The sequence below is a fragment of the Saccoglossus kowalevskii genome, chromosome 11 (genome assembly GCF_978046115.1).
Source record: "Saccoglossus kowalevskii chromosome 11, keSacKowa6.1, whole genome shotgun sequence".
Lineage (NCBI taxonomy): Eukaryota > Metazoa > Hemichordata > Enteropneusta > Harrimaniidae > Saccoglossus > Saccoglossus kowalevskii.
In genome coordinates, this window is record NC_140651.1 from 36,419,010 (window position 1) to 36,438,632 (window position 19,623).

At 37.6% G+C, this 19,623-nt stretch overlaps 1 protein-coding gene across 1 annotated transcript in view; it reads left to right on the forward strand.

Moving 5' to 3' along the window:
- LOC102809437 (proto-oncogene tyrosine-protein kinase ROS-like) overlaps positions 1–19,392 on the forward strand; it is a 107,468-nt gene extending 88,076 nt beyond the window's left edge. Inside the window, exons 36-39 of the mRNA XM_085505360.1 lie at positions 8,235–8,432; positions 8,561–8,695; positions 9,160–9,296; positions 13,111–19,392. Of these exons, the coding sequence (XP_085361486.1) occupies positions 8,235–8,432; positions 8,561–8,695; positions 9,160–9,296; positions 13,111–13,826 (1,186 nt within the window). The 3' untranslated portion in view covers positions 13,827–19,392. The remainder of the gene's footprint in view (positions 1–8,234; positions 8,433–8,560; positions 8,696–9,159; positions 9,297–13,110) is intronic.
- Positions 19,393–19,623: the final 231 nt, after the last annotated feature.

The window sequence follows — 19,623 nt, forward strand, 5'->3', positions numbered from 1 at the left end:
GTCCGTGTCAATGTTTTACTTTTTCGACTTCTTCTTGAAAACTACAAGCCTGAATGCTTTGATACTTGGTGTATATGTACCTTGGGTAGACCTCTCTCAGATTTGTTCATTTCATGATGATATCTTCAATTCTCTAATTTTGGTGAATATTGTTGTCATTTTTAGTAAAAAGTGATATTTTCGACTTCTTGTTGAAAACCGCAAGTGCAATTGCTTTGATATTACATATATAGGTACTACATGTGGACCTCTCTCAGATTTGTTCATTTTGTAATGATATCTTTAATTCTCTAATTTTGGTGAATATTTTTGTCATTTTTGGTAAAAAGTGATATTTTCGACTTCTTGTTGAAAACCGCAAGTCCAATTGCTTTGATATTACATATATAGGTACTACATGTCGACCTCTCTCAGATTTGTTCATTTTGTAATGATATCTTCAATTCTCTAATTTTGGTGAATATTTTTGTAATTTTTGGTAAAAAGTGATATTTTCGACTTCTTGTTGAAAACCGCAAGTCCAATTGCTTTGATATATTATACATATAGGTACTACATGTGGACCTCTCTCAGATTTGTTCATTTTCTAATGATATCTTCTGTTCTTTAATTGCCATGTGCATTGCTAACAGCGGAGCTATCTCAGCCGACAGGCTGCTTGTTGTTTTTATGATGTTAAAATAAGAATAAATACAATCAGAAATTTATAGAACGACCATTGAAATAATACGGTGGATCACACTGCCATATAAAATTGGTAATAATACATACCGGTACGCGTAGTAATAATGTCCACCATAAACAAGATCGAACCAAACATGTGAAATCAAATACGACACTGACACAGACACAGACACAACTAATATGAAATAAAACCATTCTATTTTTGGTGGAGAGCGAAAAATGTCTACTGTAGAGTACGGTATTCGTTGAGTAACCGTGTGTAGGGTGACGGTTGTCATGCACGCATGGTTTGGGTTTAACACGGGTCAAGTTGTAGTTATGTTAAAATCCGTGGCACCTATAACAATTGAAGAATATCTGCAGGAATAGTAAGACTGTGAAAAAAACGACTGATTGATTGTTATAGAATGACCGTAGTGTATAATTTGTCAAACAAATACAATACTTGCAAATGTAATGTCGGCCAGCGCCCATCTTACTTGTCCGAAGTTGTCGAACCCGACATCAATGGAGATCGCATTTTTTAACTCGGCGGCTGACAAGCGGACTAACACGTTACATAAACTTGTTGAATTACAATTATGGTTTTTATTTTTGTGCCCAATGTCTCGTTATAAAATAAAGGATTAAAATTTTGCAGGGTATTCCGTTTTTTGCGAACTCTGGGCGAAATACTTTCATGAGCTGTACGTAGTTCACTTACAGCCAAAACAAAATCAGCTCGGACATTAAGTTGTGAGACGCGAAAAAACAAACGCTGCCAGCGATAGATTACGTGAATAAAAGAACAAAATAAACGCAATCAAAGGCGCCGACCACACGCTTTGGAAATAAATAGAACGCGTTGCTAAGAGGAATCGCACCTGCATTTCGACGACGTCTCCGGTTATGAGCGGGGTTTGCCGCTTCTTAGAAAAATTGAAAGTTAAAAAGGAATCAGTGTCAGGGAACCATTCACATTGTTTGCATGAAAAATCCCATGCGAAAGCGTTTTTTTTCCTGTTACAAACACTATGGTACCTGAATCCCGATTAATTCATAAATATGAATCGGTAAGGGTCAATTTCCTGCAATCCTTCAAGATTAAATTTGCCTCCGAAAATCTTTCTAACGATGACCTGGAAGATTGCCATGATTGAGTGCCACCATTTCTGTTCTAAGATTTATTCAGTATAATAATACAAATGTTCACCCCAACAAAGGTGGACATACAGTTTTAGCGACCCGAAGAGCTCATTGTCAACCGAGGCGAAGCACTATGATAAAGACTTTCCGTTCCCAATAAATAATAATAAGAAAAAAAACTTCTCGTTCCCGACATTATGAAATTCTTTCGTTTTGGGGGAAAAAACCTGGAAAAAAAACTGATTTTGACAAAATAATTTAGAAATTGATATTAAGAATAATTCATAACGAAATGTATTCCATATGTACCCATAATTTTTTTTCATAATTACTGATTACACACGAATATTACAGAAAAAAATAATTTGCTATATTATCTATATTTGTGCCTTTTATTTGTCTTGAATTGCGACTGAAAGGAGCTGGATGAAATTACAAACTATGTAGTGTGTTCGACAACTCATGTATGAACAACAATTTTAATAAATATGATTTTACTTGGTAAAATTACTGTATTTTTCTACATAAAAACAAAAGAATTTCACAATGTCTTTATTATCATAGCGTTGTTGGTAATAGTTGAAAATGATACATCCACGTGAACCTGCTTATATGAGATCGAAGGAGTCTCTGTTTTCAACAGCCGTATACATCTAACTGCGTTATCAAGTTTCCTTGTGGACCACGAGCTCTGTTCCTTGTTTGCACGTTATCATGTTCACACAATCACAGACATTATTTGTAAGGGTGCCCTTTGAAATGGCACATTTTCTCGATGTTTTAGCGAGTACTCCGCGGGTATATGGCTTGTTCTCACATCAGCATAATTTTCCTCGAGTTTACTCATCGCTTTCCCACATGCACTTCTCGTTCTTTGCTGCTAACTTTTTTTGCACTCTAATATGTTGTTGTTTTTGTTTTTCTAAACATCGAGTTTATTTTTGACATTCAAAGAGATCGCTTGAATTTTGAATTTGATGACGGTTCGAATTTATCCACTTTTACAGTGATCAACATTGCGTTTGAGTAGAGTTACTAGTACTTACAAGCCTGATTTACATTTTTCTTGCGGTGTTTTTCGTCAATGTATTAAATATAAGTGCTTTGGGAAATAACATAATTATATTGCGCGAGTGAAAGTGTTTGGTGAGACTGTCACAACATGTTTTATTTATTTCTAACGCCCGTGGTCGGCGCCTCTGATTGCGTTTATTTTGTATTTTTGTTTTCAAAATGTATCACTGTTTTGTTTTCCTCAACAAATTAACTGTTCCGAGATCTCTTTCATTTTTCGTCCGGCTGCTGCCAATCCAATAATTCGTCGCCGCATGTACTCAGACAAGCGATTAATCATCACAGTCATTATACTAGTAGGTTTAAGTCCAATTGATTTGTAGAAATTCAGCTATGCGATAATTATATGTGTAGTTTTGTTTTGCGCAAGGGTCGTAGTTTTGTTTTGAGTAAGGGTCATAGTGTGAGTTGCGTTCGCAAATAACAAAGTGTCAAATTATTTTGAGCGCCGTTCGAAATAAATTTCAAAATCAAGTCAAAATCACACACACACACACACACACAACACACAAATACTAGTACTCAATACATATCGCGATTGACCAGTTATATAGCTGCTTGAACTACACACACAAGGACGTAAATATGTAAATACAGGTCACAGTTCGACTTGCGTAGCAAACGTTAAAATGTGTCAAGTGATTTGAATGCGTCTTTGTTCCAAAACAGAGAAGCAATAGGCGTTGTGTTTTGAATCGTCATTAAAACCTAAATTTATTACGAATAATAACTTAAGTTTATACATACAATGTACGACCATTGTTACTCCAGCGGTCGGTTGGCAAGCGAACGATGTTTCTGAAGCCAGCCATAGCAGGAGCGAGCGAGCGAACAAAAGCGAGTGAGCGAGCGAACAAAAGCGAACGCGAGTGAGCGGAAAAAAAGCGGTCGGTTTCCGGTCGGAAAGCAGCGAGCGGTCGGAAATTAAGCGATAAGCGGTCGGAAAAAAAGCGATAAAAGCGGGAGGTTGGGCGGAATGAGTACTGTATAGTATGTGTGGTATATTGTGTACATCGACTGTCACATGCTACCGTCACATGGGGAAGAGGCAAGTGTAGCTCGACGAGCCCCCAGTCAATCAGAGTAATTTAAACAATCGACAAAACAAACCAGAGTTATATGCGTGAATAGAACGTACTTGTTTATTGAAGTTCGATAGAATATATATATATATATATGCAATACCAGAGGGATGTATGGTTCGTAACTACAGAACATCAATCAACTATAATAATATACTAGAAAGTTACATAATAATTGCTAAATACACAAATACAAATATGCTGAGCACTGTGATAGTTAACGTAAAATGGTGGGCATAAATGTCATTTGCTATTCGTAAATTAATTAACTACAGTTAGTTCATTGTTCACACTGGAAACGAAGTAGGCTGTAGAACTTCTTAGCGTAGACTTGGTATCGTAGATGCGGCGCACACTAGTCATGTAGTTTAAGCGACCAATTCCAACCTTTTCCATTGGTTTGTCTGTTCAAAGCAAAATCTACCACAGTACTCCACATGACTGCTCTATTTATAATCAGAGAACTCCCTAAGTGTAGCAAATATCATAATATGGCTCAAACTATCATTGCATATGCAAATCAGATGACTTAGGAAAGAACAATGACAAGTGAATAAATATATATAAACTCAAAAATACATTCCTACAAGATCAAATATTGAAATATCGTCACATATAGCATGTGTGGTATATTAGTTGTTTACATCAACATATAGCATGTGTGGTATATTAGTTGTTTACATCAACATATAGCATGTGTGGTATATTAGTTGTTTACATCAACATATAGCATGTGTGGTATATTAGTTGTTTACATCAACATATATCATGTGTGGTATATTAGTTGTTTACATCAACATATAGCATGTGTGGTATATTAGTTGTTTACATCAACATATAGCATGTGTGGTATATTAGTTGTTTACATCGACATATAACATGTGTGGTATATTAGTTGTTTACATCGACATATAGCATGTGTGGTATATTAGTTGTTTACATTGAGATATAGCATGTGTGGTATATTAGTTGTTTACCTCAACATATAGCATGTGTGGTATATTAGTTGTTTACATTGAGATATAGCATGTGTGGTATATTAGTTGTTTACATTGAGATATAGCATGTGTGGTATATTAGTTGTTTACCTCAACATATAGCATGTGTGGTATATTAGTTGTTTACATTGACATATAGCATGTGTGGTATATTAGTTGTTTAAATATGCATATAGCATGTGTGGTATATTAGTTGTTTACATATGCATATAGCATGTGTGGTATATTAGTTATTTACATTGACATATAGCATGTGTGGTATATTAGTTGTTTACATTGACATATAGAATGTGTGGTATATTAGTTGTTTACATTGACATATAACATGTGTGGTATATTAGTTGTTTACATTGAGATATAGCATGTGTGGTATATTAGTTGTTTACATATGCATATAGCATGTGTGGTATATTAGTTATTTACATTGACATATAGCATGTGTGGTATATTAGTTGTTTACATTGACATATAGAATGTGTGGTATATTAGTTGTTTACATTGACATATAACATGTGTGGTATATTAGTTGTGTACATTGACATATAACATGTGTGGTATATTAGTTGTTTACATTGACATATAACATGTGTGGTATATTAGTTGTGTACATTGACATATAGCATGTGTGGTATATTAGTTGTTTACATTGACATATAGAATGTGTGGTATATTAGTTGTTTACATTGACATATAACATGTGTGGTATATTAGTTGTTTACATTGAGATATAGCATGTGTGGTATATTAGTTGTTTACATATGCATATAGCATGTGTGGTATATTAGTTATTTACATTGACATATAGCATGTGTGGTATATTAGTTGTTTACATTGACATATAGAATGTGTGGTATATTAGTTGTTTACATTGACATATAACATGTGTGGTATATTAGTTGTGTACATTGACATATAGCATGTGTGGTATATTAGTTGTTTACATCGACATATAGCATGTGTGGTATATTAGTTGTTTACATCGACATATAGCATGTGTGGTATATTAGTTGTTTACATTGAGATATAGCATGTGTGGTATATTAGTTGTTTACCTCAACATATAGCATGTGTGGTATATTAGTTGTTTACATTGAGATATAGCATGTGTGGTATATTAGTTGTTTACATTGAGATATAGCATGTGTGGTATATTAGTTGTTTACCTCAACATATAGCATGTGTGGTATATTAGTTGTTTACATTGACATATAGCATGTGTGGTATATTAGTTGTTTAAATATGCATATAGCATGTGTGGTATATTAGTTGTTTACATATGCATATAGCATGTGTGGTATATTAGTTATTTACATTGACATATAGCATGTGTGGTATATTAGTTGTTTACATTGACATATAGAATGTGTGGTGTATTAGTTGTTTACATTGACATATAACATGTGTGGTATATTAGTTGTTTACATTGAGATATAGCATGTGTGGTATATTAGTTGTTTACATATGCATATAGCATGTGTGGTATATTAGTTATTTACATTGACATATAGCATGTGTGGTATATTAGTTGTTTACATTGACATATAGAATGTGTGGTATATTAGTTATTTACATTGACATATAGCATGTGTGGTATATTAGTTGTTTACATTGACATATAGAATGTGTGGTATATTAGTTGTTTACATTGACATATAACATGTGTGGTATATTAGTTGTTTACATATGCATATAGCATGTGTGGTATATTAGTTATTTACATTGACATATAGCATGTGTGGTATATTAGTTGTTTACATTGACATATAGAATGTGTGGTATATTAGTTGTTTACATTGACATATAACATGTGTGGTATATTAGTTGTGTACATTGACATATAGAATGTGTGGTATATTAGTTGTTTACATTGACATATAGAATGTGTGGTATATTAGTTATTTACATTGACATATAGCATGTGTGGTATATTAGTTGTGTACATTGACATATAGAATGTGTGGTATATTAGTTGTTTACATTGACATATAGAATGTATGGTATATTAGTTATTTACATTGACATATAGCATGTGTGGTATATTAGTTGTTTACATTGACATATAGAATGTGTGGTATATTAGTTGTTTACATTGACATATAACATGTGTGGTATATTAGTTGTGTACATTGACATATGGAATGTGTGGTATATTAGTTGTTTACATTGACATATAGAATGTGTGGTATATTAGTTATTTACATTGACATATAGCATGTGTGGTATATTAGTTGTTTACATTGACATATAGAATGTGTGGTATATTAGTTGTTTACATTGACATATAACATGTGTGGTATATTAGTTGTTTACATTGACATATAACATGTGTGGTATATTAGTTGTTTACATTGACATATAGAATGTGTGGTATATTAGTTGTTTACATTGACATATAGAATGTGTGGTATATTAGTTATTTACATTGACATATAGCATGTGTGGTATATTAGTTGTTTACATTGACATATAACATGTGTGGTATATTAGTTGTGTACATTGACATATAGAATGTGTGGTATATTAGTTGTGTACATTGACATATAGAATGTGTGGTATATTAGTTGTTTACATTGACATATAGAATGTGTGGTATATTAGTTATTTACATTGACATATAGCATGTGTGGTATATTAGTTGTTTACATTGACATTTAACATGTGTGGTATATTAGTTGTGTACATTGACATATAGAATGTGTGGTATATTAGTTGTGTACATTGACATATAGAATGTGTGGTATATTAGTTGTTTACATTGACATATAGAATGTGTGGTATATTAGTTATTTACATTGACATATAGCATGTGTGGTATATTAGTTGTTTACATTGACATATAGAATGTGTGGTATATTAGTTGTTTACATTGACATATAGAATGTGTGGTATATTAGTTATTTACATTGACATATAGCATGTGTGGTATATTAGTTGTTTACATTGACATATAACATGTGTGGTATATTAGTTGTGTACATTGACATATAGAATGTGTGGTATATTAGTTGTGTACATTGACATATAGAATGTGTGGTATATTAGTTGTTTACATTGACATATAGAATGTGTGGTATATTAGTTGTTTACATTGACATATAGAATGTGTGGTATATTAGTTATTTACATTGACATATAGCATGTGTGGTATATTAGTTATTTACATTGACATATAACATGTGTGGTATATTAGTGTACACAAACAATAATTAGATGCTGCATAAACCAAATGACCACTACCTTATCATCAATATATGTATTCCTATTTATACAGAGACTTAGCAGCTAGAAACTGTCTGGTTACGGGTAGAGATCCAAGATTCCGTGTGGTTAAGATTGGAGATTTTGGTCTTGCCAGAGATATCTATAAAAATGATTACTATAGAAAAGAAGGTGAAGGTTTATTGCCTGTACGATGGATGTCACCAGAAAGTCTTGTAGATGGCATATTTACAATACAATCAGATATATGGTAAGTTGTATATAAGGTATATATGGTGTAATCATTTTATATAAGATATATTAGTTGTTTATAGATTGGTATCTTCTACACTACATACCTAATTAAGTTCATTGAATTTTACATGTTTGTGTAAATAGGGCATTTGGTGTACTGTTATGGGAAGTCATGACTTTAGGGCAGCAGCCATATCCAGCACGGACCAATCTAGAAGTATGCCATTTTGTAACAAGTGGTGGGAGACTAGATAGACCAGATAACTGTCCAGATGATGTGTAAATATGACTTCTAATTACTATACTTACCACAGATTATTAGTCCATGAATCAGTTGATCCATCTAGGCTGATTACAATCAAACTTACACAATGACATCTTTGTTTACTCTGCTTGACTATTCAATCCAATCAGAAAGTGCCAAATCATGGCCATTTTATTGGTAAATATGCATCAAAAGTCTGGTTCAATCCAATACACTATTTTGAATTACTATAACTCATAATATGAGTTTAACAAATCACAGATTTGAACCTCACAGAGCTGTCAAAAGCAATTACTGAGGTGTCTAAGGAGTCCGCTTTGTTGCCTATGTTATTCATATCTGTTCTGTCAAATTTTGCTTTGAAACATTATAGCTGAACAAGTTATAATCTTGTATGCCCGCATGATATTATTATCAGTAACTGTCTGACAACTTGTTTGTATTTACCATAGATTTATTCAATTTTTTTTCCTTGTAGTCATCAACTGATGTTAAAGTGTTGGCATAATGACCCTGATTGCAGGCCTACATTCCGTTACTTATTGGGAAAACTGGAAGCCTTTAAGAGAAAGTCAATTTCACCAGAACATGGTCTTGATAATCTAGCATTCGATGGTCAGTTCATAATGTTTATATTATGCATTACAGTACAGTTCTTGCGAAAGCTTTGGCTTTTGTGGCATCATTGTGGCCTACGCATGGCTTCATTGTCGCCTCAACATCGCATCATTGTGGCATCATTGTGGCCTACGCATGGCATCATTGTGGCCTACGCATGGCTTCATTGTCGCCTCAACATCGCATCATTGTGGCATCAGCTTCGGGTCATTGAAAATTGAAGCTGTGTTCGCCTCTCTTATTTTGTGGCATCATCGTGGCCTCAGCTTCTGAGTATTGTGACATGAGTATGACCTTATTATTTTCACACGGAAAGGCAGTAGAGAAAAACACATGTACAGAATTTTGATATGTAATCGATTTGAAATTCAAGGCGGTAAGGGGAATAAAATAATATGACCAAGAGTAAAATGACATTTTAAAAAGATATCTTGTTTAATGTTGTGAGTATTGGGTACTAAAAACTTTGTGAAGTACATTGCAATCTGCAAGGTGACGAGTGTCATATTGACTGCAAGGAAAATCGTGATAAATTTAAATCACACCATGCAATCGTCGTTTGGATACAACACAATTTGCTGTATATGAAATGAAACTTGTTATATGTTTTTGTTATAAAATTACCTTATTTTCGTTCATTTTTACCTTTTACCTTTTACCATCAAAGATGGAAGGGAAAGGTATATTAGGGGAAAAATTTTGTCCGGCGTTGTTGTCGTTGTCGTCGTCGTCGGCTTCGTCGTTAATAATTGTTATTGTGTGCACAATAACTTTACTAATTCTATTCCAAACTTCATCAAACTCACCTTATTCATCAGTATAAAGTCTTCCCTGAGTTTGAACAACAGATGTCCTGTATGAAAATATCATGCAAAAATTGAGAAAATCTGATAAAATATTTTGACTGTTTCTACTTGACTGATCACTGGTGATACACATCAAAGGTCACTTATCTCAGTGAAAATATGCATTGTTGTATGTGTTCAATGAAGCAAATCATTTATCTTGTAATAATATCCTTGGTAATGTATCCCCCAAATCCCATGGGAATACTATACTGGGTTTCAAAACCAACTCATGGAGAGATTTTTTGCACAGTCTGATACACATTTGCAAACCTACCAATAAAATCCTATCGAAAACAAGATGTCAGAAAATCAATATAAGCGCTCCTATGAACTGGGGGCCAAACTTTGATCAAGATCTGAATCTAATAGAAAATCTGTTTAGTTCAACGTTATCAAATCAAAAACAATACAAAAAAAAATACATAAAAAGCAAAACATTGTACTAAAATATATGTATTCTGTATTTGACAAATAGTTCATTCGACAAATGAAAACTCACAGGAATATGTTTCAGCTATTAGAACAGAATGATAGAGTTTTTATAATACTAGTTTAAAAACGCACTTCAAAAACAAAGATTGCAGTGTTTGAAGATGTAGATTCTCAGGAGGCAACAGTATTGTTGACTTCTCCCTCCACTGGACACCAACTATTTAAGTTGATTTGCATACAAAGCAGAGCTTGCAACATGATAGCTATTCATAGAGGTTTTTTTTTTTACTTTTCATATAATACAGTAGTCACACAATGAGGCAGTTCATATTTGTCTCAGTGAATCATTAATTTTTGACAGACACCTGTACAAAATACTTGTTATCTTGCATGTTTTATGAATCTATTCACGTCTAAATGCAGCACTTTTTTTCTGCAATGAGGCATTTGTTTTTATACTAAAATATCTGAATTACTTTGAATAAAGCTGGAAATTATGTCCCTTAAAATAATTTAACAAATAAGGCACCAATGTTTTTGTAAGATATTTACATCTTTTAAGGACAATCGGTAGACTGATTCCCCACTAATGGTTCAACCCCAAAACTTGTTTGTATTCAAAATTAATTATGACAATGCATATATATATTGAATTCAAACTATGATAAATGAATTATATTATATAACAAAGGGCAAGGTCACCAGAGTTCAACTATGTTATTTTCTGGTGAAAAAAACGTGTCCATTTAGTTGTAGCCGTAAATATTTGGTGACCAGACGATGAACACTTTGAAACACACGGATGTCCTTCGATACTGAATATCATCGACCCCAATCTGGTTTACCTTATTTCCCAACTTGCGAAACGGATTTGTATCTCAGCCCAGTTTTTTTTTTCTTTTTTTGAACTGAGGTCAAATCCCAGCCGTTTGTCAAAATATACCAATGTTTTTCAGTGAATAATTGTGAAGCCTGTCACAGCATAAAAAATCTGAATCGACGCCGGAGATTGGATGGTACAACGACCCTTAAATTAGCGTCAAATATGCTTTGTTACAACATCATTGATTGGTTGAGAGTCACCTGATCGGAGCACGACCTGGGTCACAGAACCATATTTGTCCGTATTATCAACGGGACTTTGAGAGAGAACCACACCCATATTTTCAATCATTTTTAGCGCGGAAGTTGCCAATAAATGTCGAAAAACTCATGAATTTTATGAATTTGAATAAAATAAAGCTAGCGATTGGTAAGACTAGTTAATAATATATCCCCCGATGCTCTTCGATTTTTGTATTTTTATTTCAAGGTGAGAAATGGATAATTGAAGTTCCATCGATTTCACCGCGACAATTTTCCGCAAGGTTAAAAAAAATATATAATAAATAGTACTTGTTTAATTATTTGGTTTTACAGCCTGCAAATTACGGGACATGATTCCCATGAATTACGATAAATAAATGCTGATTGTATTGAATGACGGACGTCGGGACCGTTTGGAGAAACCAACGGGGATCGATGTTCCAAACAAATTATTGGGACACGGTCGGTAGATATTTCAAACAAATGAAATTATTAACGAAAGGCGAGATTTTTCCAGATATTTACGAATATACTGTCATACCAAATATATGCAAAATTGACAAATACACAAAGAGATATTAGGTTTTATTTTAAACTTAGAAATATTTTCTTTCACTCAGTCCATGCGTGGGACTTTTATTTAACTTCATGGTCCTTCGGCTTGTGTTCTCCTTGGGGGAAATAACAATAATTATACAAATCGTAAGCTCAACACAGTCAGAAAAAGAAACCCAGACAACCATGTCGTACTTCTGTTGAAATACATTTTGTAGCAGTGCGTCACGTCAGAATATTTTTAAAATCCCAGTCAATCCCAGTCAAAGGGTCAGATTGCGTGCATATAATTATAGATAGTTAAAACAAAAATTATTTGAACTTTTGACGGTTGTTCAACATTTATGCAAGATTACTAAACTAGTAACCGTGATCTATGAAAACCAAAAAATTTTTAGTAGTCCGAATTTTTGCACAGTCGAAAATAAAGCAGAAATTCAACAAGCGGTCGCAAAAGCGAGCGATTGAAAAGCGGAAGCGGGCGAGAGGTTGGGCGAATTGAGTACTGTACTTCTTTGTTTGATGAAGCGATGCTGATGCCACATTGTCGCCATAATGAGGCCACAGTGAAGCGAAGTGATAACCGCCTAACTTTTTAATGTCGCAACATTGATGTGATGCTGAATTAAGCCATAACAATGCCATAATGATGCGATGCTGAAGTGAAGCCAAAGCTTTCGCGAGAACTATACTGTACCTTGAGGTTATTTGTGGCTATTCAATCTGGGAGCAAATTTGTTTGTTTTCAAAAGTATTAGATAGCATACCATACTTTCTCTATTACTGAGACATGTACTTACAGGAATGACAGAGGTGTGTGTCTGTACCAACTATCTTGAATGGATATCTGATGTTCTGTTTTAATGGTTCAGATATTTTTTCTCTCTCAGATTCTCCAGTAAATTATTCACGAATAAAACAAGGAGTAAATTCCACTGAAGATGAAGAAGGCTATTTAGAACCTGTCAATAGTAAACAGAGTTTAAGAAGTCGAGGTGGCAGTTATAGAACAGAATTGCTTGGATCACCAAGTCCAAAACCAAGTCCACTTTTAGGAAAGAAATTACAAACAAACACACCACAAGGAAGTCCAAGATTAGCTTCTAAATTCCCTGCACTTGAGAATCCCTTAGCTGATCGTGAAAGATGTTCCCATAATTCTAGATACGCTATGGATACCAGTATTACACCAAGGGAAACACCCAGAGGTACTCCATCTGTTACACCAATTACTAATCGCAAGGTTTGTTACCATGACAACAAGGCATTTCTTGCTGACGAAGAGACATCCTCTGGAAGAAGTTCACTTAGCAAAGCTTCTGTAAAAAATTTACTGTTCACAGACTCGGGAAAAAAGCCCAGTTCTTTAAGCAAAGCAGCAGGGGCAGCTCCTTATTTTGGCAAAGACAGTCAACCAGATTCTCTCAGCAAAGCAACAGCAATGAATCCAAAACGGTCATTTCGAAAAGAAAATGATAATGTGACTAAAGAGACTAAAAGGCAAGCTAACCCATTCCATAAGGATGACAATGAAAGTAGTCCTTATGAGAATGTAGGAGATAAATCAATATCTCCAAAATATGAAAATGTATCCAAAAAGAAATAGACATGGACAATTGGCTCTTGTATATTTGCACACTTTATGAACAGCTATTTGTAAAAAATTAAAAATTCAATTTTTGCATAATATGCAAATTTTTTATTACTTGAAATTAACTTATAAGTGTTTTTACATAGATCAGTAGTTTTTCTATTTATAATTAAAATATTCTGGACTATTTATTGAACCCACCAAAATGTATTTTATAAACTAATCAATATATATGTTTTTAAGAGTGTGAACCACCATAGCCTCCGGTCAGTCAAAATGACTATTTTGAACTGTAGGCATTAATCTACGATTCTGCCAATGACGGAGGGGAAAAATCTAGGTCAGGGGAAGCCCCATGACCCCGAAATTTGTTTCCCTTATGTCACAAACCAGGTGACCGAGGTAATGTGGCGGCGCCATCATACCCTGATATTCACTCTTTCTTTATCTCCGCACCGATGGGATTGAAGTCTAGCGGCTCTGCCTGGTAAGCCTGCCTTTTCCTGTCCGGGTTTCTGGCTTGGGTTGCTACTGCAGCCGCCAATACTGTGGCTGGTAGGATAAGTTTTTCTTGTTATTTTTACCCCTGTGTCGATTTCCCTCTTTGTGTGTATAATTTTTCACAACAAAGAAAATAAAACCTGGCGAAACAATTTAACCACATCGTTGGTTTCTTTGCGTCACCTTTTCCAACTGTATTTTGCTTCCCTCATGCATGTTGTGTTAATTTTTATGTTTTACCAATGTATTTAGAAATGGATAGATGTGATGACAGCATCAGAGGCTCGCCGCCAGTTTTGTCTCCTCGTTTTTCGAGGTGACTGTGCAGTAGTTATAATCAGAATTTACCAGCAGAACCCGCATCCGAAATGCTATTTTGCCGTGCAGGGTTCAGGGTTTTTGCCTTGAAGGCGTGTGTTTTCACTGGAGTTCTGAGGCCTGGGTTGTTTTCCAGAGCCATGCAAAATTGCTGAGACTGACTGCGTTGCTCGTATTTTCACAGCAAGGTCGCACGTCCAGTAAAAATCGGTTAAACTCACACTCTGCTACCGGTACTTCATGTACTGAGACTTTGAGTAGGAGGCCTGACGATGGAGGTACCGATATTTTTCGATCTCCCCTTGCTGATATTGGTGGGCATTCTCACAGTCTGTTGTTTCAGGTGGTGGTTTACCCGATTTTACCGACAACAGCGAAGCTGTGCCTCTGGAGGTCTTTCCTCATATGGGGTCCCCCCGTTTCCAGCTGTGACTCTCCCACTGATTTGGGTGAGGTCGAGGCTCAGGCTCGTTGCACCGGGTCTCCTTTGGGACCTTGGGCACTGAATGACAATGGGGATGCTGGCCGCCAAGCCTCCAATTTCGGGGCAGGGCTTTTGGTCAGGGCACAAGTTGTGCCTCCCCTCTACTTTCAGCCAGCCATGGGTTTGTCGCGCAGTACCAGACTTTACCCTTGAGTCCGGGTTCCGCTGTGGGTTTTGACTTCCTTGGTCAGCCGCAGAGAAGGTAACGCTGGACCAAACGCTACCAGGTCGGTGTGGTTCCGGGATCAGACACCAAAGTGTGCGATGACACCAGACACCCCCAACTGGATCCCTTGGCTCCTTCCCCAGACCCCGGTAACACAAATTTTTGTTTGGCAAACCGGGTAAAGGGGGATGGCCGCGTTCCATGGGCATTCTCGCCAGCTCAGTCTGAGACGATCCATCACGCTCTAGGGCAGAGTTGCTGGAGCACATTATTGTGCACACCCATGACTCTGAGACCTCAGAGGCAGAACGCACCAGCCTCCTAGACCAGGCGACATATTTACTGATGAGCCACCGCACAGCTATGTGCGACATCCTCCTGTGTCACCTGGCTCTCCTGGCCAGGACTACTACTGTGCAACAAGATGCGGTCTTAGATGCATGTGTTTTCGCCGGTGAACTGAGTCAGGGAGTACATCACTGCCTCAGTTACGCAGGACATCTTCCAGATGGGGGCACTGCCAGGGGACTCTCGCAAGGCAGAAGCAATCAGACAGGAAGTAGACAGTTTGCTGGAAAAGGGCGCCATACACAAGGTAGATCAGCCGGCATTAGGTCCAGGCTTCTACTCAAATGGTGGGCGTCCAGTTCTGGACCTATGCAGACTGAATAGATCGGTTCCGCATGGAGACGCCATGCAGCGTTCTTCTCTTCTACCATCGTTTCGACTGGCTAGCTTCACTAAGCGGGGCCTACCTGCACATACCAATGCACCCTGCAAGTTGTCATCTCCTTTGAGTCACCCAGCTGGGCCAAGTATTCGAATCTCGGGTGCCTCCCCTTCGGGTTATGCACAGCCCCCTATGTTCCACCAGAATGGATGGAACAGGTGGTGCTACTGCTTCACCAAACGTCGGTACACATCAATCCTTACCTAGATGACTGGTTATTACATAACTCAAATAAGGGGTTATTAGCCAAGCAAGTAAGGCTAACACAGGATTTACTTCACCAGTTGGGCTCTTTAGTAAATCAGACAAGTCCCATCCCTACCAAATGCAACAGTTGGTGTTCCTGGGCATGGAGTTCGACACAGAGGTAGACTTGGTATATCTATTTTGAGCACGTTGCTTGGCACTTAGCAGCTTAGCCGAACACCTAGTCAGCGTTCCCTCAGTGTCCCTCCGAGAACTAATGCGGATCATTCAAATCATGACCTCGGTTTGAATAGTAGTTCCCCAGGCCGCATTACCCAGCCGCCCAGTACAATACTTGTTGATAGAACACCAAGCTCTCCTACGGGACTTAGACAGGCTGGTATTGATCTCGGACCAAGCGAAGGAAGCCCTGCCCTGGTGGTCGTCACTGGCCAACCTCGGACAGGGGGTCCCCTTGGACCCACTCATCGCAGCTATGACAGCTATAACAGATGCCTCCCTCCAAGGTTGGGAAGCGCATCTACAAACAAGCCCAAGGTATATGGCCCCCGCCTTAGTTTTGGGATCGCCATATCAACCAGCTCGAACAGAAATCAGTATACTTAGCACTACCACACTTTCTACCCGTAGTTCGAGACCACAGGGTCCTGCTCCGCACAGGTAACGCAGCGGTGGTCTCCTTCTACAAGGAGGGGGGGGGACGCATTCCTCATCGTTGTCAGTCCTAGCAGAGCAAATTCTTTTTTGGTGCCTGGAATACAGTGTGGAGCTAATTGCACACCACCTTCCAGGAACAGTCTGGCAGACGCCCTTTTGAGGCGGCACCATCTCCAGAACACGAAGTGACAGATACCCCAGTGGGTAGCCTCCAGGCTGTTTTGACTTTGGGATGGTCCAAAGATAGACCGGTTTGCCACACCCTGAAACGCCAAGCTCCTGACGTACATAACACTCCTGCCGACTCAAGGAGCCTAGGCCAGGGACGCCTTGCCGATCCTGTGGGCCCACATAGATGTGTACGCCTTTCCTCCCTTCCCGCTAGTTTGCTGGGTACCGAAGGAAACTTCGACAGGTGCACAACTGCATATTGACACTGGTCACACCAATTGGCCAACCAAGGCCTAGTTTCCACTTCTGTTGTGCTTCCTGATTTACAGGACATGCTGTCCCAACTGCTTTCCGTAATCAGAGGCCGAGACCCCAAACAAGGGAACCGCCCAACTGGGATTTGTCGGTTGTGTTGTTCGCTCTAAGCAGATCGCCCTTTGAGCCTCTCCGATCAGCACCACTCACATTTTTGATGTGGAAAACAGTCTTCCTACTGGCCCTCGCCTCAGGTAGGCGTCAACCAGAACTGGGGGCATTGTCTTCCTCGGATGATTGTGCCGCCCTTATGGACAGTCAAGTTGTGCTAAAGACATGAATCAGATATCTCGCTAAGAACCAAATCCCAGGACATGATCTTCAGTCGATCGGCATTCTCCGGCTGTCAAATATCCTGTCAAGGAATTGCTTCTCTGCCTGGTTCGAGCACTGAGTTGCTATGAAAACCGTACTAGGGACTCAAGATGGGGTGCCAAGCACTTTTTTTTATGTTACAGCCAAGGCATGTAGAATAAGCCGGCCTCTCCGACTTCATCACCAGGTGTATTACTGCGACTGTATGAGAGGTCTATAATACTTTAACTTCCTCAACACAGAGCTTGCAGAGACACCAAGCGCACACGAGTGCATGAGGTCTGTGCGATTGCTACCTCACTAGTGCTAGCGTCAGGCACCACCTTCGAACATATACTGAGGGCAGGCTTTTGGAGAACGCAAAACGTCTTTATCAACTACTACCTAAGAGACTCCCAATCCATTGAGGAGGGCCTCTTTAGGTTGGGTCCCCTCGTAACGGGTCAGACTGATTGCTGACCCAGCCCAAACGACCACAAGGGTACCTCCGCATAGGCGATAAGTCGGTCTCAGCATCTTTGCGGACAGATTTCTCTACCATCAGCACTCCTTGGAAGTTTCCAGATCTCTCCTTTCGGCCTATGTCCTCATGCAGAACTGTTTCGGTCTTCACTTCGAAAGCATACTACCCCTGAATTGGGTTGGGGTCTAGCTTTCTTGGTCACACCGAACCCTGTCACCGTAGCAACATTTTTGGCTTTTTACTTTTTGGGACATCACAGGCAAGGTAAGACACCACCCTCTTTTGGGGGTCTTAGCTAGGTGATGAGTGGTAGTTATAGAGTGTATCATCCTTGACTGTGGAAAAAGACTTTCATCATTTTCTGTTTGCTCAGAAAACCTGCCATCTATCGGCATCTGACTCAAAATAGTCATTTTGACTGACTGGAGTCTATGGTGGGTAATTGAACGTAGTGAATTTAGGCAGAGGGTTCTTCAAACCTGCCTATTCATATAGTTCATACCCACCATAGACTCTGGGTCCTCCCCAACCACACCACTCTTTCCGTAGCATTGGTCTAGTCCTCAGTGTGGAGAGAAAGGAACCAGAGTGAATATCAGGGTATGATGGCGCTGCCACATTACCTCGGTCACGTGGTTCGTGATGTAAGGGGAAAAAAACTTGGTCATGGGGCTTGATAGATTTTATCTCTCTGCCTACAGTTCAAAATAGTCATTTTGACTGACCGGAGTCTATGGTGGGTATGAACTATGTGAATAGGTGGGTTCAGAGAACCCTCTGCCTAATTTACCAGTGTGACAACTGGGACACATACTAGTGTGAAAACACTTGTCAACAGGAACATGAGTTGATGTAACAATTGACACTTATCTAGCAAGGTGGTGGTATGACAACTGACTGTCACTATGTGTCATGTGAGATACATTCAGTTGTCACACTAGTATTTATATATATTTCTAATGTCATCAAGATGCTTATGAGATTAACAATTTTTAATTTGATATTTTAGACTTTGTTTCTGTTGATTCCAACTCAATACTGACAATCCGAGTGAGTATGTTTTAAAATATGTAATGGGCGAGGTTTATACTTATTCTATCAATAGTTCTAATCTTATTCTAATCATGTCACAATAATCACATATATTTTTATCTAAAATTTATTTAACATTTCAGAATATTCAAACTTGCAACATTTAACTAATTTATATCAAAATGTCATAAGTCTTCAAATAAATGTATGAATAATGTGTGATTATTTTGTCTTATTGTTGTGGAAAAAAAAGAGTGCAGTTGCAGATGTTTGTCTTACCATGAGAATAACAACATTTGTGAATTTGAGTTCATTAAACAAACATGAGAAATTTGCTAGGACCAATAAATATAAAAAAGTATATGTAGTATTAATTGAGGAACACATTGGCCTGTATTTTTCTTACTAAATTGTGCTCAGATCCTGTGAAATACTTAATTTTTGAACAGATTT